At 36.7% G+C, this 21,342-nt stretch overlaps 1 protein-coding gene across 1 annotated transcript in view; it reads left to right on the top strand.

Annotated features, from left to right (window-relative positions):
- EVI5 (ecotropic viral integration site 5) overlaps positions 1-21,342 on the top strand; it is a 74,845-nt gene that overhangs the window by 16,835 nt on the left and 36,668 nt on the right. The window contains exons 10-17 of the mRNA XM_010283620.1: positions 1,055-1,115; positions 3,229-3,282; positions 5,691-5,723; positions 6,281-6,427; positions 13,493-13,627; positions 15,791-15,931; positions 16,457-16,615; positions 18,368-18,514. Of these exons, the coding sequence (XP_010281922.1) occupies positions 1,055-1,115; positions 3,229-3,282; positions 5,691-5,723; positions 6,281-6,427; positions 13,493-13,627; positions 15,791-15,931; positions 16,457-16,615; positions 18,368-18,514 (877 nt within the window). The remainder of the gene's footprint in view (positions 1-1,054; positions 1,116-3,228; positions 3,283-5,690; positions 5,724-6,280; positions 6,428-13,492; positions 13,628-15,790; positions 15,932-16,456; positions 16,616-18,367; positions 18,515-21,342) is intronic.

A 21,342-nucleotide genomic window follows, 5' to 3' on the forward strand; every position in this document is an offset into this window, starting at 1 on the left:
TTAAACTTTATGATCTGGCCTAAATTCTTAAGACTTTAGTTCTCAGGAGCTGCAAAAGTATTCACAGCACTAAAGAGTGCATGTATGGGCAAGATTAGTGCTGTTTAAAATATAAATTGATGAAACTTTGTAACACCATTGATAATTGTAAAATAACTTGCATTTGGGGTTTGAAATCCTGAGCATAATACTACTTTTTTTTTTTTTTTTTAAGGTTAGTTGCATGTCTTCTTTTTTCTGCCTTTGGTAAATTATGTTTTGATAAGCCAAGCTGCACATATGGTACTTTTCCAGGGTTAAGTTTTGGCAATTCTCCAGTTGGTTGTAATATATTGTACGTTGACTGTTCTTGCACTGCAGTTTGTGCTAGGGTCTTTCAAGTTGAATTTGCCAGTCCTTCTGTCAGTGGCTGATGATCAGTGCTGTGGAGCGAGCAATCTTCTTTAAAACAGAAGTAGTAACAAAGCTTTCAGGAAAAACATTTTCTCTGAAAGCCAGTATAAGTCTGTGTAGTCTAAAATCCTGCCATTCTGACTCTAAACTTCCTTGGTTGCAGTCTGTAGAGGCATTGTTTATCTCTGCTTTTTCTTGGTGCCACCTTTTTCAGTCAGGACAATTTTGTGGTTTGCTGGAGAGGGGTCAATTTGTTTTATATGTTTAAGATACTTGTCTGAAATCTCTTTGCATCTTTCTGTCTTCCAGGTGTTCCAAGCCTTTTTTCTTTTGGCTGAATCAATTGAATTGATTATTGTATAATTACACTGAGTGGTTACAGAGTAGCTCCAAATCATTGCTACTGTAAATATACACAAGCAGACACCTGCACTTTGGAGTGCTGGTTCAGAGTCTGCTCATATCTACAGAAGTCCTTGTGTTTAAACGTAGTTTTAATGTCCAGCCCAAGTATTTACAGGAGTGCATTTCAAGTGGCCACTTAAACAGAGGCAATAGCAATAATTTGTATCTCTCTTCTACTGCTGTTTGTTAGCTGTTATACCAACAGGTAAGTTATCCACAATTTTTCTGATCATAATTTACTGTTTCTACTTTTTAGGCTAGAAAAGGAATACACTACAATAAAGACAAAAGAAATGGAAGAACAAGTTGAAATTAAAGTAAGAGAGCTTCAACAGATTTATTTATGGATCATTTTAATTCCTAGATGTGAGGTTATATATTTGAACTGTATATGTAGCAGGACATGTAATTGAAGTCCCCAAATTCTTTTCTTTCAGCATTTGTATTTGGGACATCTGTTCATAAAGGACATTTCTAGTGAGAATTATATTTCACAATTATAAGTGAAATTGAGACCTCTGGTGGACACCTAAAGAAAAATATTTGTTCTGCTGTACTTAGTTCCCATCATTTTCTGCTGTCTAAAGCTTGATTACAGATGGCCTCATTTATCAGAGGTTCCAAACATGCTGGTTTAGATGTAGGAGTTTTTTAAAACGTGTTAAGGTAGAGTTTATCAGAATGCACTTCAGTGGTTTGTCATAGACTTTGAGACCTTGATTTTTCTTATGCATTGGACCCAAGATTGAGTGCCTTCTATCTGCAGTTACTTTTTCTCTTGGAGCTTCTGCAATTGATACATAATGTGGAAAAAACACACCCTGTGAGTGCTGTTTGTTTCCCTTTTTACTAACTGACCTACTTCTTGTATTTACTTAATCACTGCATCTTTTTGCTTTTGTGACATAAATAGGCTTTTTGCCTTTTTCACTTTTTTTTTTTTCACAGCATGGTGCTTGATCTGGATTTGCTTCCTTGTGACATAAGGTTTTAGCCAGTTACACGAGAAAAAGCAGTGGGAGAAATGATGGGCAAGTGTAGTATACAAAGCTTAGAGGGAACGAGTTACAGCCTTCCTTCTTCCTGCCCTTTGCTAGTCATTTTGCCTTTCAATATCAGTTTTTTTAAGTCATCAGTTCTTCAGAAAAATATGCACCTGGGAGCACAAAGGTGTTCCAAGCTTTTCCAGGCAATTATTATATAATGGGCAGCAAGGCAGTTAGCAGCACTAGGACCTGCTGGAATGGCATCTCAAATCAGAAAAATTGCAGGACTCTGCAGAATAGGGCAGAATATAATCTAAAAGACAATTGTAATTTTAGATTCTAATATTTTAACTTATTTCAAATCCTTCCCTGCTTCCCCTGACACCGCCCCCCCCCCCCCCCCCCCCAAAACAAACCCAAACCACCAACAAACAAACAAAACCCAGCAACCAACAAACCCAAAACAACAAAACCCAACAACCCTTTCCCCACCCCAACCCAGCCAACGAACCAAACCCAGCAACCCAAAGCTGTCTGTTCCTAGGCACTGCTTTGGGACCTTACATAAACTATTTCTGACTTGCTCTCTTCTGCTAAGAAGCCCTGCTGTCTTAGGAAGATGGAAAAACAAGCATGTTGAGTCTGCCTCTTAGCCTGGCAGAATAAAGCATTACTGAACTGATAGCCATGGCTCTGTTCACAGAATCACAGAAACACTAGGTTGGAAAGGACCTTCAAGATCATCAAGTCCAACCATTAATCCAGCGCCACCATGTCCCCTAGACCATGTCCTGAAGCGCCACATCCACATGTTTCTTGAACACTTCCAGAGATGGCGACTCCACCACCTCCCTGGGCAGCCTGTTCCAATGCTCTTAGGGATACAGATCTTATCTATCTGAATGCCAACTGCTAGAATTTGTAGGAAATGCACAAGTAAAATGCAATTCAGTACAATTCTTTCCCACTTCTGGGGCATCTGATGTAAATAATTCTCAGTATAACCTTACAGATTAAATGTTATTATATAATTTAACATTATTGGGAGGAGAAGGAAGGAAACCTTGTAGCTATCTCATTAGCCTGTCCTAGTGCAGGGAGTGCACTTTCATGTCTCATAACCACAAAGACTCTGTCCGGCTCTGCTTATGAAGAGGAGGCTGTCAAGTCTAATGTGTGGTTAAGCCCTGTGGTTCACCTGCAGACATACTGCTTTCATCTAACATAAGACGACTTCTCATCTTTGCTTTATCAAGCTGTTTAAACTCATCTTTTGGGTTAGTACATCGCATAAGAGAATGTTAAAAAGGTCACTAATTATTCTTGTATTTCTATTGATTTTCATAGATGTGATAAGAACATTGTTAGCTTGCTTGGCTTTTATCAGTTCTTGACTTCCAGTTCATAACTTGAGAAATATAATTCTGAACTGTTTACATTCCAGAGGTTACGAACTGAAAACAGACTCTTAAAACAGCGCATTGAAACATTAGAAAAAGTAAGTATGGTGGTGATTAGATTTAATCTGTGTTAATTGATATTTAAATTGATGGCAATTTTATTATATGAAGTGGGAATCTCAGGATTATAGCTTACTGTTTTTCCTGCTAATCTGTGATGTTTACTAATAGTGTTTAGCCAAATAGCATGGTATTAACAAAGCAGTTAGAGTCAGTGCTTGTAAATGTTTAAGGCTGTTATGTCTGGCTCTTAGTGAATATGAAATCAAACATTTTGACATACCCAACTTTTGTTGTACTGTTTTCTTTCTGGATTAGAAGCATCTGTTCAGAAGACCACATGAAATAGTGGACTGCTTGGGTGGAAAAGAGGTTATTGTGAGAGAATCCTCAATTTTGAAAATCTGAAGTTGCTGGGTGTTTTTACGTAGGAGCAAAATGACAGACCTACCAATGACCAGGGAGAGATGGAGATGAAAGCAGATTATTTCATCGCTAGCAAATACAGCTGTAGAGGAGTATTGTTGCAGCATTCACGTTCAGTACAGGAAGTCTCCTGCCATTAATTTATTTTACATAGTTTTGAATTTTTGTAGCAATTTTGGGTACATGGTGGGGAGAATATCTTTTGAGACTTATTCTCACAGATTTAGTTTGGAGTAGAGTTTTGTTAGGTTTCTTTGTAACTGGATATAATTTTAAAAGTATGCATGATAACTGTTGTCAATACGTTGCCAACATGCAGACATTCTCCAATGGCCTCTCCTGTATTCTGGTATCATGCTTCCTGTGACAGATTGTATCTGGGCTGGTCTGCTCTAGAATGGGAACATTCTTATCCATCTTAACCATGAATAGCAACTGTCTTCCAACAAATGAAATTGAATGCTCTTGTGAGTGGTAAACAGTTGTTCATGTTTCACAGGGAAGAAAATGGTAAAGATTCAATTTAGAGTGACATGATTGAAAGATGTCACACTGCAGATGGTAAATCCATTACAGTTTCTTGGAAAAAAAAACAGTCAATCTATGTCAAATTCTAATTAATTGGTTTCTGAGTTTGGCTTGGAGAAATGCACATAATGAGGACATATTGTGAAAGTTGTGATCAAAAATACAATTTTATCAACATCTTTGTTTCTAATATTGAAGTGCTGATAAAATTAACTGAGAAGACCAGACTTTTTTTAAGAAGTCTGAAGCTGTAGTGAATCTCTTCAATGCTCTTGGCAAATTTATAATAGTAAATATCCCTGTTTTAGGCTGAATTTGCAGAAGTTTGAGGTCAGATTTTTTTTTTATGTTAGGAAGTCTATGATGAACTGCCAGATGCTAGTGCTTTTCCAAATTCTGTACTTAAAACTTCAGAAATCTCTTTCAGAGTATGCCATTCTGACTGGAATTAGAACATTTCAAAATGGGAATATACTCTCTATTAATGTGAATTTCTGAAGATCATTATCACAGCATTTGAAAAACAGATCATAAAGTGTGAACAAACACATTCAGTTCTGTTGGAAACTTATTTTTATTTTAAAAATTTTTTTTTTCCTTATCCTAACCTGAATGATTTAGTTGTTATTTCCTTAGTGTATCTTAATGACAAACGTCTTGCCCTAATTTCTAAATAATAGCTCTTATCAACCAGTTTGAACTTCAATTTTAATAAAAGTTACAAGGACAAAGATGATCTGTGAATAGATGTGTTCTGTTGTAGAATCTGCAAAATTGAGTGCTTTCAAGGGTGATAGAGTAAAAATTAAACTTGCAGCTTGGAGGAGGAGGGTAATATAGTGCATGTCAGTGCGTAAATGAAAATTTCTTTCTTGCAAAACTTTGGCAAGGAAAGAGTATCTATAAACTGCTCGACTGAGTTACTGCAAGAGTTCAGTAAAACAAACTATTAGCTGTCACAGTTGAAATTTTCTACTTGTGTCTCAGTTTGTACCATTTAACTTTCCTGCTTCATCTTTTTGGAAGCTGTAGTTCCGCATGAATGCCTCAGTGCTTAGTGGAGTTTCATTTGTGCTCAAATTGTGCCTTCCTTTCATGTTGAGGATGGACCATAGACCACATCTTCCATCTATTTACTAGACAGTATCAGATAACGTATCATAACTTTTGTGAATTAGGGAAGTATGCCATTCAGATACCCACTCTCCTGTAGCTGAACTTCAAGCGTTACAGAAATCTGGCTTTGAGACCTTGTTGTATTAAAGATGGACTGTGTTAAATCTATTGCAGAGAAGGCTGTTTCCTGGGACTTTAGGGCTGAGTTGCCTTAATTCATATGAATAGTTGTTAATTTTGCAAAAAGGGTTTGTAGAGAAAATGGGTAGAAGTTGGGCATTTTCTTTCTCTCAGCTCTTGTCTTTTTTGTCACTGTTATCACCCCTTTGTTGTGGTTTTTCTTTTCCTTATTCCTATCTGAATTTTTCCTTTGTAGGAAAGTGCTTCCTTGGCAGATAGATTGATTCAGGTATAGTCTTTTACTGTATGACTCTCTTCCTACTCTCAAAACCGCCCCCAGACTGCTTTAATGCATGCATATTTGCATGCTGTACTCTATCCCTGCCTTGCTGATTTGGAATAAATATAGAGCTAATCTCTTGCTAGAAACTTGTTTAATTTTGTTTACTAAAAATATAAAACCCAATACCTGCACGTTATAATATTTTTCCTAACCTAATGTAATTTTTTTGGTACAAATTCTTATGACAAAAGGATTCTATGACACTGTATTAACACTGAAATTGAATATTGCAACCTTAAATCTATGCATGTACAACTGAGTAATACTGCATGAAAGGAATCTTATTGAGTGCAGGTACGCAATTGTGCTTGCTAAATGGATGCTGAACTCTGTAATAAAGTACTAAAGCAGCTGTTTAGTACTACCTTGTCCTAAAGTTTCTACCAATTGTACTCTATGCTGTTTGCAAAGCCAATCTGATGAAATAAGCAGCTAAGCATCACAAAGGCAGTCTGTCTTGGATTTGTCCTCAATTGCTTAAAAAAAATAAATTATGTCCTAAGGGACAAGTGACAAGGGCCCAGGAGGCTGAGGAAAACTACCTCATAAAACGGGAGCTGGCCACTATCAAACAGCAGAGTGATGAGGCCATTACTAAACTGGAGCAAGCTGAGAATACCATCAGGGAGCTCCAACAGCAGCAGCAATGGGTAAGGAGCCTGGCAGCACATCATCTCATCTTTTTCACTCACTTGTGTTTATTTTTTCTCATCATGACATGGTCTCTGTGCTGTTCTTGTAATTGCTTGTTCATTGTGATTTGCATTCTTAAGATTACATAAATTGGACTAAGTGATACTTCGGTCTGTTATTGATAGATGAGATTCATAACCCCGGATTATGTGGATAAACCAACAAAACACACCAAGCTAAAAACCCAACAGTACTAAAAAAACCCAACCCGAAACGCCACCAAAGAAATACTAACAAAAAACCACATATAACCGTTAGTACCTCCTAATGCAAAGAATCTAGCCATTGCAAATTGTGTCACACAAATTTGAGATTTGATTCATAGTACCTTTACTTAGCTTCTCATTTAAGTCAGTCTCTTCCATGGCAACGCTTCTGCTGTGTACCTATTTTTTTTTCCTAGCATGCTTCTTAAGTAGGCTGCTTGCAAAAACAGAAGGGTATTGTCCCTGAGTTGGGAACTACAGGCCTTTATTAAAAGGTGTGTGTTTATGTGCAGCTAGAACAGGAAAATAACTTTTAGCAGCTGTATGTAGTACTGTGTTTGTATGTACTATGTGTTTTAGCTAGTATAAAGTGCAAGGCTTCAGACCGTTCCTGTGAGACTGAAGATACCTTCTCTAAGCCACTTAGGAAGTGCTCGGTATCTTCTCTTGAGAGGGAGGGAAGCAGTTTCAGTAGTCTTCACTTGCTGAATAAACTGTGCATCAGCAATGTTGATGTGAATATGCTCATACTGTTTTGACTAAGTGGTATCCAAGTACTTGTCTGAAGCCCTGGGCATTTCAGGTGTATGAAATAGGACTTTTCAGAACTACAGCATACTGCAGCTGCTTACCAGATCCCATACAGGCAATATAGCAGTTTGTTTTACATGTCTTCCACCAAAGCTCTGGTAAGACTTCTATATCGTCTTGGAAGGCAGAGATGAGATCTACTGTTAGACTGAAAAGAAATGGGAACTTAAATGCAAACACTATAGAAATAGCTTATTATTTCAGTGTAAAAAAAGAACGTCTTTCTGTATAGTTGCAAGGAGTGATTATGATTATGATTATGATTAATGAGCTGTTCCTCTAATGTGTAATGCTGCCTTTTATTTAACTTCAGCAATTTCTTTAGGGAAGAAAACATGAAGAAATTATGATTAGGAAGATGGGGATGTTCTAGTGATGCTTTCCAAAATTTTAGATATGATGTAGTCTTTCAAGTGAAATAAAATGAGAAATGTTTATAGACTTGGGTAGCCAGCTGTTTAATGTCTGACTACAGTAGTACACATGCTTTTGGCATGTGTTTTTGGAGGCACCAATCTTACTTACCTGTACTCAGTTGAAAGTTATGGGAAGAGACTGAGGTGCTAGATTGGCTGGATTGGAGCTGCGAGGGCAGAAGATTGGACAGGTACTGCAGGAGTGGAGAGTAAGTAAAATGTGAGAATGGGCAGTTAATGTAAGAGCCGTGCTTCCTACCCTGCATGCTTGCAGCCTTGTTTTCCCCCATTTAAATGTGAACGTGACTATAAGAAATAGTCTGACTATGCGTGGAACTGGGGCTGTAAATCCATTTGTTGGTTATAGAGGGATTTGTGCCTAGTAGCTGACTAATTTTGATGTGTAAGGAATAGTACTGTGGTTTTGAGGACCATCTGAATTAACTTTAGACAATGTGGTGAAAGCGTTAAGATGGTTTCAATTAGTAGTTCCTAGATTCTGCTGCATTAGTAAGATTTGTAATTGAACATGGCTTTTAACTTTATTTCCAAGCATGGAAATGGGAGCAACAAATGTGAACAGCTACATGCACTGAAGACACCACCTAGTGGAAAGCCATCAGTGTCTTTTGAATTTTGGCATTTCACTTTGAATATACCGATAAATCTTTTTGCCAATTCCTAGTGCCAGTAGCTTTGCTTTTGGCAATACTCTCTCCAGTATTGTCTTAAAAATATTTGCTTTAATGTGGGTATTTTCTCCAATTATTTCAGTTTTGTTTATTATTAGCAAAAATAATTGCACAGTGAACTTAAACTCTGCAGCTACTTATATCTGTACTTATTTAAAGGTACGGCATCTATCCTACATATTTTCTACGTCTTTTCCAGTCTTGAGTTGTCTGTTTCAGTGTGATAGAAACTAAAGTTCAGGTATAAATTTATGAATGGAATGTATGAAAAGAACTTCCTAAGGATAACCTGTGGCTGCCCTTTCTGAATAACACTTTAAAAGATTTAAAAGAGAAAAAGAAAACAAAATATAGCCCACTTTTACAAGTAAATCATGAGGCAGGAGAAATAAGGGTAAGGGTTTGTTGTTGGTAGCAAAAATATTATTTAAACCATAGTATTTCTAAGAAGGCTAACATATCCTTTTTAAAAAGGTTATGCATTTGTGTTTAATTATTATCTGGAGTTTATTCTGTCTGTTCTATGAAATTTGATAGCACAAGTTGGATGGCTTAAAGGTAAGTATTGAAAGTGCCTGCAGGACATGTGTGTGTATGAAGAAATTCTCCCTTGCAGCACTGCTTTGTAAGGCTGAATACAGAGATAGACGAGTGTTCTTTTGACTGAAGTCCATAATGAGAAGCCCAAATCACATGCAACTTTAATTTTTCCTGCGCTGAAGTATTTATAGGGGTTTTTAGTTGAACCAGAATGACTATTACAAACTGTTGAGTCTACTTAGAGAGGTGGTTCTTACGATTGTTTTAGTCAAAGGAAGGGAAGTTCTGCTATAGTACTGCTCCCTGAAAATAGTACTAATGATCATACAAAAAATAACATAAAGTGCCATCAAATGTGTTCTACATATTTCTGAATATATTTAAGGTCATTTGGAAGGGGAATAGGAAGTAGAAAAAAGGTTTGAGATGGAGACTTCACGCTTAATTTTACTGTGGATGCGAACTCTCACATCTTAGTAGAGACCAACTCTGTCAGTGCAAGGTTTTTACAAACAGTGTATAACCTGTACGGTTTCTTTATAACTAGGAAAAAATAATTGTAAAGCTAACAATATTCTGAAGTGCTCTTGGAGTTCAGTGCTTCAGCTACCTAAACATTTGCTTGACTGTTTTTGAAGAGAATGGTACTAACCTGTCTTTGGCATACAGAAACTTGCCAAAGGCTTCCAGATGCGGCAGGTAACCAAAAGATTAACAGGAAGGTGGTTTCTTCCTCATACTGCTAGTAAATCAAGAACTGCATAGAGGAAGTTGTGCCTGACTTCAGCAGAATACAGAAGGTTTTCTTTTGAGGCATGCTAAGAGTGATGGTGAGGGTAATCAGCCTATTCTAACCTACACCTGAGAATTATGTGCTGAAGGAATTTCTCTGTTCTTTTTCTCCTATTGTTTCTAAATGAAAATGGTAGCTTCTGCTGGATATATTAAAATGAACAACCTAACAATTTCTGCCAGTTAAATATACTTCAGGAACACAAATCTCAATCTTTCCAAGTGATACTATAATTTTCAATGATTACCTAGTTTATCAGTCTGAATGCTTGAAAATGGAATCTGAGAAATGAGACACAGTTCAAGCTAAAATTGTTTCACGACTTATTTTTAAGAAGGCTCTTCAAGTATATTATGTGAAGATAGAATTTTAATTGACTAAACATTCAGATGGAAGCATATGCATTTTGCAAGGTAATTTATAGCCATGTATTTGGTTATTGTTACAGCAACTCCATAATGCATTGTTTCTTTTTAGGAACTCATGCTAAAATGACTGACAATAATTAAAAGCGTAACAATTGATATAGGGAATATATGCTTGTAAATGTGTGTTACAACCTTATGGAAGGCTTCACTTTATTTTACAATAAATTTTTTTATATTATGTTCTGATTTGCAATGAAAAAGCAGAAAATAAAAATACTGTATTTAGTAAAGTTACTACAGTTAGTGCTTAAATGTGTAAACCAAGTTAGTTGGGCAGCTGCTGAACAATGTGTTAGCTGCCCTTCAGTATAGAGTACTGGAAAAGCATTCTGTAATTAGATGTAATAATCTGTCATTGGCCAAAATAATATTAGGAATGGTTGTGTCAGTCCCTGAGATTTTAAGAAAAGTTGGGGGAAAATAAATCTAGTTGTGTGAAGCCAGGCAAGGACTACTTTCTTTCAAACGTAAATGGTTGTAGAACTGCATTTATAGTGCTATATATTACAGACATCTCTAACACAGCCAAGAAGAACAGTATTACTGTGGCTAAAATGTTTGGCTGATGCCTGGAAATCTGGATTCACATTGTGGTTTATGTCATAAATTCTAGGGCTTAAGGCAAGTATATAAAAGCAGTTTTTTTGCTAACGAAGGCAGCCTTAAAGTAGTTTTCAAACATTGTTTTGACTATAAACTTGTGTTACCTTTATATACTAAACTATTAAAATTGTGTATTGGTTTTTTTTAAGGAGCAAAAAATCATGACTTTGAACAGGTGAATATTGTTTTTTAAATCTGTTTTGACCTTGGCGGTATTTTTTTGCCAGTCCATCAAAACTTGATATAAAGTTTGTTGTGACTAAGTAGATAAACACTCCTAACACATTCCCTAGGCATGTGAAGTCTAAGGACAGATTTAAAAAGGCATGACTTGTGCATGAAAACTGGATAAGTAACTTTTCTTACACCCTCCGTTACTTATTATTTGACAAATGTCAGTTAGATTTTTTTTTTGTAGTCCAAAACTATTTAGAGTACACTTACACATTGTTGCAAAATCAGGATATGTTCAGCTCTTCAAATCTGCTGTTTTCTTTCAGTTTCCTAGTGAGTACAAGAGGACTTCTTACCTGAGGAAAGCAAACTGCATTTGTTCTTGTTCCATATGTATCATAAGCAGAATCTGGAACAAGAAACATAGAGTCCATTTAAGTTGCTGTGTGTGTCATCTGGTGAACTTGTACAAACAGCCAGGGAATAAGAAAGCTGTTGCCTGTTCTCTGCATTTGCATGTTACATGTGTGCGCGCTACTCATGCTCCCGTATCATGTGAAGCAGTTGTAGAAATGAATCAGCATTGTCCACCCATCCTGTCCTTACACTCAAATTGGGGCTACCTCCACTATTTGCTGAGGCAAAGACACCATTGTGGGTTGAAAATAATATGAATTAAATTAGTATTGTATAAGGGATAATTAATATTATATATATTATGATCTTTGTACATTAAGTGTTCCTTGTGTGTTCAACTGCAGTTAAGAAGGATAAGCACTTAAATGCATAGTCTCAATGACACTGAAGACTGCCTGCATGAGCTGTATTTGCCTTTTAATGCTTTCTATATATGCCCTCTGTTTTGGCTCCCTGTAGACATAGATAGATATATATAAGAAATACAATGAGTTGTAACACTAAGGTTAGTGTAGATTTTGAATTTGGATTGTACTGTAAGTCATGATGAAAGGCTTAGTTGGCCTGCAGAAGTATAAAAATAAATTAAAAAAACATTTCCTTGACCATGTAGTTACATGTTGTAAATTCTTGTTTCGTCCTGTTTGCCTTGGGTTTGTGCATTGAAGGTTAGGGAATGTCCTACCCTATTAAAAGTGTATGGAACTGAAGACTTTTCTGGTAATTTCGTCAACTGTTTTTAGATGCAGAAAACAATTGCTTCATGCAAACATAAAATAAAGTGAGAAATAGTTGTATCTTTAGTATAATGAATACTGTCTGGATTTTAAAGCTGCATTGTTAATTGAATAAAACTTCATCTATGAATCCAAGTATAGTATTTATTCTTCACAATGTAGTTACTGGCACCAAAGATGTATTAGATTATTTTCCTTTAATTTTCAGGCTATCTGTGCATACACAGTAGCTAGGTAGCTATGCTTTGGGGATTTCGACACCCCTTTTTTTTTTTTTTTTTTTTTTCTCCTAAACCAGAAGTTTAAATGCTGATTTAGGATGGCATCACCTGTCAAGCAAGTCTGACAATCTGTGGTGAATCTCAAGTCACTTTAAAGTGACCCAAGAAAGAAATAAAATTTATTTTGTAACTGTTGACTGGAGGAAGAAGATGCAGCTTTTGAATACAAATGCTTAGTATGACTTCAGTTGGATGTACTTGTTGAAAGATGGAGTTTCATGAAATTTTGCTTTAGTGAGTGAAAGGGTAGATCTCACTTTTAATTCCAGCTAATCAACAGTCAAGAAATAAGTTAACGGTGAATTAACTTACTTGAGCAGGACTGTTGGTTTTTTCCTTTCCCCCTGAAGTTTGAAAAGGGTGACCTTAAGTTCTAAACTGCTGTTTTATTACTGAGGGAATGTGTGTGGGTGTGCAAAGCTGGCTGGGCATACTCTAAGGATGTCACAGACTGTCCTACATGGAAAGAACCAAATTTATTTGTAGCTTGGGCCTATGCTGTCTGTCTAGAACTATATTGCTAGGCTATACTGCTACTTGTGCCTGGAATTTTCAGAAATCCACAGGGATTGCCCTAGAATAGAATCTTGGAAGGAATCTGTATAGTGTGAGCAAATGAGAGCCAAGGGCTGGAGTGGAAGAAAGGGGCAAACCAAAGCGATTGTGCATTGAAGCACATACGTCTTTATTTTAAATCCAAGATTATGGAAGGCTTCTGTTGAAGCAGAGTGAGTAGGGATCAAGAGAGATACTTGTATTAACCTTGTAATTAGCTAGTCTTTCCTAAGCATCTTTTTCTACATATCACAAAATCACAGATCCTTTGAGAATTTTTCAGTTTGGGTAATGACGAGATAAAAGCATGAGTTGTTGCTTATCAGTACTAATGGGGGTCTCAGTTTGGTCTTACACATTTGGCTGCATAGAGGTGCAGTTGTTTGAGAGGCATAGCATTAGGGTTCTTTTTGTTGGCAACCTGGATGGATATGTTAGTAGACTTGTATAAGGTAAGCACTCTGTTGATCTTAAGCTGGTATTCCTAATGTTAAGCATTTGAATGTACTTTTCACTCCAAACCTGGCGTATAAAACCCCTTGCAAACAATCTGTGCTTCATACTAAATGTATTTCTGCAAACTTTGTAGCATAAATGCAGTTCACGATACAGTGAAGACTTTGTGCTACAGCTGGAAAAAGAGCTGGTCCAAGCCAGGCTGAGTGAAGCAGAATCTCATTGTGCCCTGAAGGAGATGCAAGATAAAGTTCTAGAGGTGGAAAAGGTAAATCAAACCAGGACCTTCTGTCTAAAATAGCTCTAGAAACAGAATACAGGTCCCTGTAATTCTTTGCATACTGTGTTCTAGAATCTTCTCTTCTATGTTTTCATGACTGCAAGATGCTTTTCAAACCTGAAGTTAATATAGCAAAAAACACAAGAATGGTTTGCACTGGGAAAGGTTTGTGAAGAACAGACCACTTTTCTTCTGTTCCTGAAGCCCAGTGCTGTGGTAAAACTTGGATTCTTGTGGAGTCCTTACAGTAAACATAAATTGTTCAAAGTTATATCCTGCAACAAGAGCAGTAGGCTTAGGGTGAGCATTGAGGTGATGTGAAACTAAATAGTTTGGGAGGGGAGGAAGAAAGAGTTACACATTCCTATTCCCAGGTCTTGAGTGTCTCCTACTTTGTCCCATTATGGGCAGGGAAAGAATACCTCCACTGTTTAGTATCAAAGGCTTTACTGCTTTTTTTGGTGCCATCCCAGCTTGTAACTTACTGATGCCAGAGTTCAAGCTGTACTCAAACCGACTGTCAAACGCTTACCTTTCTTAGAAGAAAAACACAACTGCAAAATAAAATAGAAAAAAATGAAAGGACCCACTAATTGACCTAAAATAAGGCACGCTCTTCAGATGCTGTTGTATTGGCTTTGGAAATTGTTTCCTCATGGAAACTTTTAAAGAGCTGTATACTCAGGAATGTGGCCAGAACTTACTAGCTAATTAGATTAACCCACTGGAGTTAAGATTTTACTTTTTTAATTATCTGTGGGGCTTGATGGGAGTCTGCCAGGCTAGCAGTGTGGTAGTTTTTACTGTACTGAACATTGGTAGGAGTTCAGCATCTAAAGTATTTTTCAAAGTTCAATAAGAGGCTACTTCTTTACTTAACCTTCATCAGCATGAAGATGGCATACACTGAAAACTTAAATGTAAAAAAAAAACTGGAGCAGTGTGGGAAAGTCCAGTGTACCAGACAAACTTGGATGTCAAGTAGTATTTCAGTCTGTCCATAATGAATTCAGGCACATGAAAGTGACTGAAGGTAGCTCCCTCAAATGCCTAGAAATACAGCTCTTTACTGCTGTTAGTGATGTGTCATGTAATCTGGGAAAACTCTGCTCAGTAACCCAAGACTTGCATGGCTATACTGAGAGTGATGTAAACATTCAGAAACACACCCTATCACTTCCTATATTTGCCAATACTTGAAGCCAATGATTTGAAACAGAGATACTAATGAAGGGCTGTTGTGCTGTTTTCTGTTAATAAAGTACTCTCAAGAAAACCTGGCAACTGTCAGTATTGCATATCTACAAAAATACTTAATTCTGCTGAAAATTACTACTGAGAAATACAGTAGAAAGTGATGAAGCACAGTTCAACTTTGAGTATTTGGTGTCCAGTAATTTGATGTAGGGATACTGTAGACAGACTATGTCCTTTTTCTTTTCCTCTGTTTCTTTCCTAGACTTCTGTTACTACACTTTAGTCACTGTTTTACTTTCCTCAGGTCACTTCGACTGTGTGTTTTCCTGTTTTCTGTTTATCTTTCTCTAGTCTTTCTAACTTTTTCCTCATGTGTTTTTGTAAATATCTGTACACTTTCATCTGTAAGACCTTTTCTTGAGTGGTGGTTGTTTATAAATATTAATGTTTCTTTGTCAACATATCTTTTTCCTTTTTCAAAGGCAGATGACCTACTTCCCAAACAATAAATTTCCATTTATTCTTTTTCCTGTAAGTCCAAGTAAAAGTTGTAACTCTAAAGGTTTAATTTCAGTTCCTCTTTTGCTATACTTTAACCAACTAGCTCAAAATTTTTCAGATTTCTCTCCATGTTTTTGATGCTGTGTGAAAAACAGTGTAAATAATGCTTTGTTAGGGGTATCATCTGGGGAAATCTGGAAGTCAGAATACTGAAGACTACCTTGTCAATTTTTTTCTGTAGCTGGCGGTTGGAGGATATTTATTCATGCTTGCTATATCCAGGAACTTAGATTTTTTTTTTTTTTTTGAGGGATTTTATTTTGCAAGGGATGTGTAATTAAAAAAGTTCAGTTACTAATAAGAGATATCATTCCATGTCTATATTCTTGGAGTGGGTCTCACTAAGCACAGTTTTATTCAAATACATATTTAAGAGGATGGTCCTTGTTGCAGAGGAACAGTTCTCTCCCTGATGAGGAAAATGTTGCTAGACTACAAGAAGAACTGATTGCAGTAAAATTAAGAGAAGCAGAAGCTCTGATGGGTCTCAAAGAACTAAGGCAGCAAGTCAAAGATTTGGAGGAACACTGGCAGGTATGGGTAGCAATACACTTTTAACAATTTTTTATTTTTAATGAATTACGATAAAGCAAAAGGCTATGAAATTTTGAGATTTAGAGATCACGTAGAAACTAGTGATTGTGGATCAAGCTGCTGAGGTGAGAAAATCTTTAAATGCAGCTGCCACAAGAAACTTTACTTCGAAAGTGTGTTAGAAATTGTTCCCTAGCTGTTATATATGTCAGAGCCTGTGCTACCAGTTAATCTTTCTGGTAGAAAGGAAGTACCTTATCAGTACTCCTACTTCACTAAATGTTAATAAGGGCTAGAAATAGGCAAAAGTCTCAGGATATACTTGCAACTCACTGACTTACTGTAGTTGGGAATGACTGTCTTCAGTTTTTTGTCTATTCTTAAAACTAGGAAGTTTGCATGGATTTCTAGTTTTTAGGACAAGCAGGAGCACTATAGCAACCATATAACTCTGAGACCTTAAATGAAATAAGGGAACACCAGGAAAGGTCAGGCATTATCAGCAATGGCATGCTATTTTTTTAGCGTCATCTAGCTCGTACCACTGGAAGATGGAAAGATCCTCCCAGAAAAAACACAGTGAATGAGCTACAGGATGAGCTGATGACAGTCCGATTGAGAGAAGCAGAAACGCAGGCTGAACTGAAAGAGACCAAACAAAGAATGATGGAGATGGAAACACAGGTATGTTACCGAACACTAGCATGCATGAATTGAGATGAATGCTGGCAAACTGGTGTCAAATGGTAGATAACCGATGATGATCTTTTACTATCTACAGGCATGATTTTGGTTCTAAAATGTGTGGGGTTTGGTTTTTTTTTTCTTTTTAATGCTGTTAGACTAGGAGGGAGAATCTAGTGCATACAGTCCAACTTACTTTAATGTCTCTTCTTTAGTCTTTTCCAGGACTGCACTTTCTAAATTTCTTATTTGGAGTAATTGGTAGACTTTGTGTGTGAATCTTAATTCATTAAATTGTAACTGGTGTAACAACGAAAGTACTTTTAAGGTGTTTTAGATTTCACAAACCTAACTGATGATTCTGATAAGAGTAATTCTAATTCTTTAAGTGGCAGTGTCATCTTTCTTCTGGTGAAATTGCCTATACTAGATTATCCACTGAGGTTATGAATGTGATTACTAAACTGTGGACTCTCAGCAAAACAGCTGCATGTTGTCAGGTTGTTTTTTTTTTTAGCAGAAGCTTTACCTTTCATGTGACAGAAAAGCAAAGCATGATTCACCATTGCTGAGATTTGTTCAGAAAAGACAAAAATAACTAGTCTGCCAAGATATTTTTTGTGTAACTAGGGAATAAATTGGTATTCAGCAAACAAATGTGAGATGAAAGTACACTGAAGTTGATGAGTTCATATTATGTTACCAAACTCTTAGTTGAATCAAGTGCAATGTACTGTTGATTGAGAAGGGTTTGTCATAGGCTTTTGAGAAATTGTCCCATAAAATACCTGCTAAAAAAATACCTGCTAAATAACGGCTACTTGAAGGAGACATGTGCATCCAAAAGGCTAAACAAACAAAAAAACCTTTACTTGACAAGCATCAGCAATCCCAGAAACCAGCAGAGCATGTAAAGGTTGTGCTACTGAGGAGAGATGAGCTAACTGCAAGACACATGGTGGCTTATTGCTGACAGAGGCACCACTTTTTCTATACTAACTGAATAAAAGTTTCCTCTTGCCTTAACTTTTTTAATTTTCATTGAAGTGTTAATACTGTTTCACTACAGCTAACTGCTTTTGTTTTACTGTTTTTTCCCCATCTGTGTATTTTAGTCAGTAGGGGGCATAGGTATCCTGCTATCTGGGTTACATGTACTGAAAGGTCTTCCAACTTCAACACTTCCCACTTCAGTGTAATGCATAGAGTCTTTGTATATGCTCATGCTGTTTAGCTATCATTTGACAGAAATGCAGTGGTTCTTGTGTTGTGTACTGGTCTATGCATAGCTTCAAATAAAACTGGTATGACTTGTACTAATGCACTGATCTTAATTAAGGTGCCATGTTCCTTTCAGGAATTCACTGGACAGAGAAACGTGAACATGGTAATTCTGACATACCTGGTGTTTCTTGGATGCATCAGCTTGTTGCTGTAGTTGGGATATGAGTTCACAAAATCTTTGATTTACCTAAGCAAAAGATTGAGAAAAACAGATGTACAGGAGCTTTGCAATAATGCTCTTACATGAGTCACCTGTTGTTTAAGAACAATTTGAATATCCTGGTCATAAACCAAATGTCATGTGAACTTTTCTGATTACACTTAGAAAATTCTGAATGCTTTTTCATCAAAAGTTTTTTATAGTAAATGATCTGTAAGTCTGTCTTGTCAGACTTCAGGGAGTTAAATTAATATCAAAGATCTTTCCTTAACATGCATTTTCTTTTATTTTTTTGTTATAAATTTCAGAATCAGATCAATAGTAACCATTTACGAAGGGCAGAGCAAGAGGTTACCAACCTACAGGGGAAGGTACAGTATCTTTCTGCACAAAACAAAGGACTTCTGGCTCAGTTGAATGAAGCAAAACGTAGACAAGCAGAGATTGAATGCAAGGTAAACAACATAGTGAATAGACTATTTGTGTGCTAATGTATATGTACTTTTTAGTCTTCTCCACTATTGTTGTATAGAATTGTGTCTTAGTGGAGAAGTAGAAATCACAAAACTAAAACTTTCTTTTACTAATTTGACAATACCATCTTGAATTTACCATGTCACAAAATCACTTGAGGTTTTGACAGAGCTGCTTCTTTGTGGTCCCACAAAGACAAACTTTTACTTTGAAGTGTGGTTCTACTCAGAAAAGTGTCTGTGTATAATATCTAAAAAGACACGCTTACACAACAGATTCTGATCACTGTGTACTCTGTCTTTAGTGACATAAGTAGTTCATTACTTCAACACTATTACTGCAGAATTAGTTCAGTTTCAGAATAAGGGGAGTAAAAGTAGTATTTGAACAGAGCGCTGTACAGAAGGGACTGTTACAATAGTCATTGCCTAAGAGTAACCAGTCTTGAAGGGGATAACCCAAAGCCACTGGGCAGAAGAGTAGTTTTTATTACTGACAATGCACACAAGAGAGCCCAATGTAATGTCTGAATCTTGGATTTAAACTTTTAATTTTGTAACTAAATCTATAACCAATTACTAATAACTTCTGTCTTCATAACTTGTGCACTCATAATATGGACAAGAAATGAAGGATGAGTCTTTCAAGCTTTTTTCTTTTAACTTGGATGAAAATTTTCCTGACACTGCTACTGATATTTACTTGAAAAAAGGGCGATATTAGTTGACAAATCACTGTAGTTAAGACACTGTGTGCTACAGACATAAAAACGATTTTTACTGAAATGTTATTTCCAAGAGATGTATGAATAGTCTTTTATAAAATCAGCTAGAACTGAATAGTTAGTAATTTCTAAATAGGATACTTTTTAGTATGGTAGAAATAATACTGATATGAATAATCAGACTACCATTTATTAAACTGTGGCTGTGAATTTGCCACTTGAGAGCAGATGTTGTTATATAATTTGTGTTCATGATCACATCTTAGTTTTGCCCTTAATGTAACCAAACCTTTTTTACATGCGCTACTTGTTTCTGTTTTCATTCATGCAGAACACTGTTATGTGTCTTTGGTTTTCAATTTTATCTAATATACATGTTTTTTGCTTGTAACACCATACATACCCCAAAGACTGCATTAGCTGCAATTCCATCAAAGGCTTCTGTGGACCATATGAATTGAGAGCGTAGCTTGAGTGGTTTATCATTGTCGCTTAGCCTGGAGATGAAATGGCATCCTTATTAATAGGCATAGTTTTGCTATAATATCACACGTCTCAGTTTTTACAGATTTTTATTTCTTCTTGTAATTTCTTTTTTCCAAGGTAATGTATAAATCTAGGCAATACTGTTGTGGTTTAATCCCGGCTGGCAGCTAAGCACCACGCAGCCGCTTGTTCACCCCAGTGGTGGGATGGGGGAGAGAATCGTAGAAGCTTAAGTGAGGAAAAACTGTGGGTTGAGATAAAGACAGTTTAATAGGGAAAGCAAATGCCATGCACACAAGCAAAGCAAAACAAGGAATTCATCCACCACTTCCCATCGGCAGGCAGGTAATTAGCCACCTCCAGGAAAGCAGGGCTCCGTCATGTGGAATGGTTACTTGGGAAGATGAAACACTAACCCCCAACGTGCCCCACCCCTTCCTTCACACTCAGCATATAAAGCTGAGGGAAGATGTCATACGGCATGGAATATCCCTTTGGTCAGTCGGGGTCAGCTGTCCCAGCTGTGTCCCCTCCCAGCTTCTCATGCACCCCCAGCCTGCTCGCTGGTAGGGTGGAGTGAGAAGCAGAAAAGGCCCTGGCTCTATGTAAGCACTGCTCAGCAATAACGAAAACATCCCTGTGTTCTCAACATTGTTTTCAGCACAAATCCACAAGATAGCCCCATACTAGCTACGATGAAGAAAACTACCTCTATCCCATTCAAAACCAACACGACTCAAAGTCATAGTGTGTAACTTGTAATTGGCAACTTGTTGCTAGTTTTGCCTTAGTCGTAGTTCTTTCAGAAAAAGGAAGCTGACTACTGTTGTTGCTCAGTTCTATTTTAAAGAAATAGAACAGTAAATAACTGAGATTACTCCAGGTATTTCAGGGGTTTTTTAGGTTTTCATTTTTCTTGCTGTCTTGCCAGTTCCATTTGTTTCCAATGGAACCTGAATCTAAAGTGCAGTGAAAACATAACTTCTACTGACTCATCAAACTCCATCACAAGCTTTTAGGAAACAAGAAGAAATTGCTTCTACTGACTGTTTTTAATATTTACAATCTTGGTGACATTGTCTTTTCAAATAACCTGTAACTCTTTCGTTTGATTAGTTTTTGATACTGAAGGTCCTCATTAAACCTTAAGAGATTGAGAGAGTGTAGTCAATATTCTGAATTTTTTATGTTGACTATAAAAAGAGTTAATTAATGTCTTTAACCTGGCTAATGAGTTAATCTACATGACTATTCCCACTGGGATAATTTGCTTGGAAAGCAGACCACCAGTCATATTTTTTTTAGAGATTCTCTGAAAGTAGCAGTGATCAGTAGTCAGCGAAGTAGTGGTACTGACATACAGTAACATTAGATCCTGAAAGTTGTATTGCAGTCACTGATAAGAAAAAGATTACAGTTTACATTGTAACATGTTTTCCAAGTTGATGTTTATGATATAAAATGAAATATTACCAATTTGGTACAGATACCTTAGCGGGAGTTCTACTGTTTAACTGTGGGCTAGAGTGTGACTTCTTGGGATGAGGCTTAGTATAATATCATACAGACTAGTATAATATATAATGTATAATACCATAC

The sequence above is a fragment of the Phaethon lepturus genome, unplaced genomic scaffold (assembly GCF_000687285.1).
Source record: "Phaethon lepturus isolate BGI_N335 unplaced genomic scaffold, ASM68728v1 scaffold6073, whole genome shotgun sequence".
NCBI classification, from domain to species: domain Eukaryota; kingdom Metazoa; phylum Chordata; class Aves; order Phaethontiformes; family Phaethontidae; genus Phaethon; species Phaethon lepturus.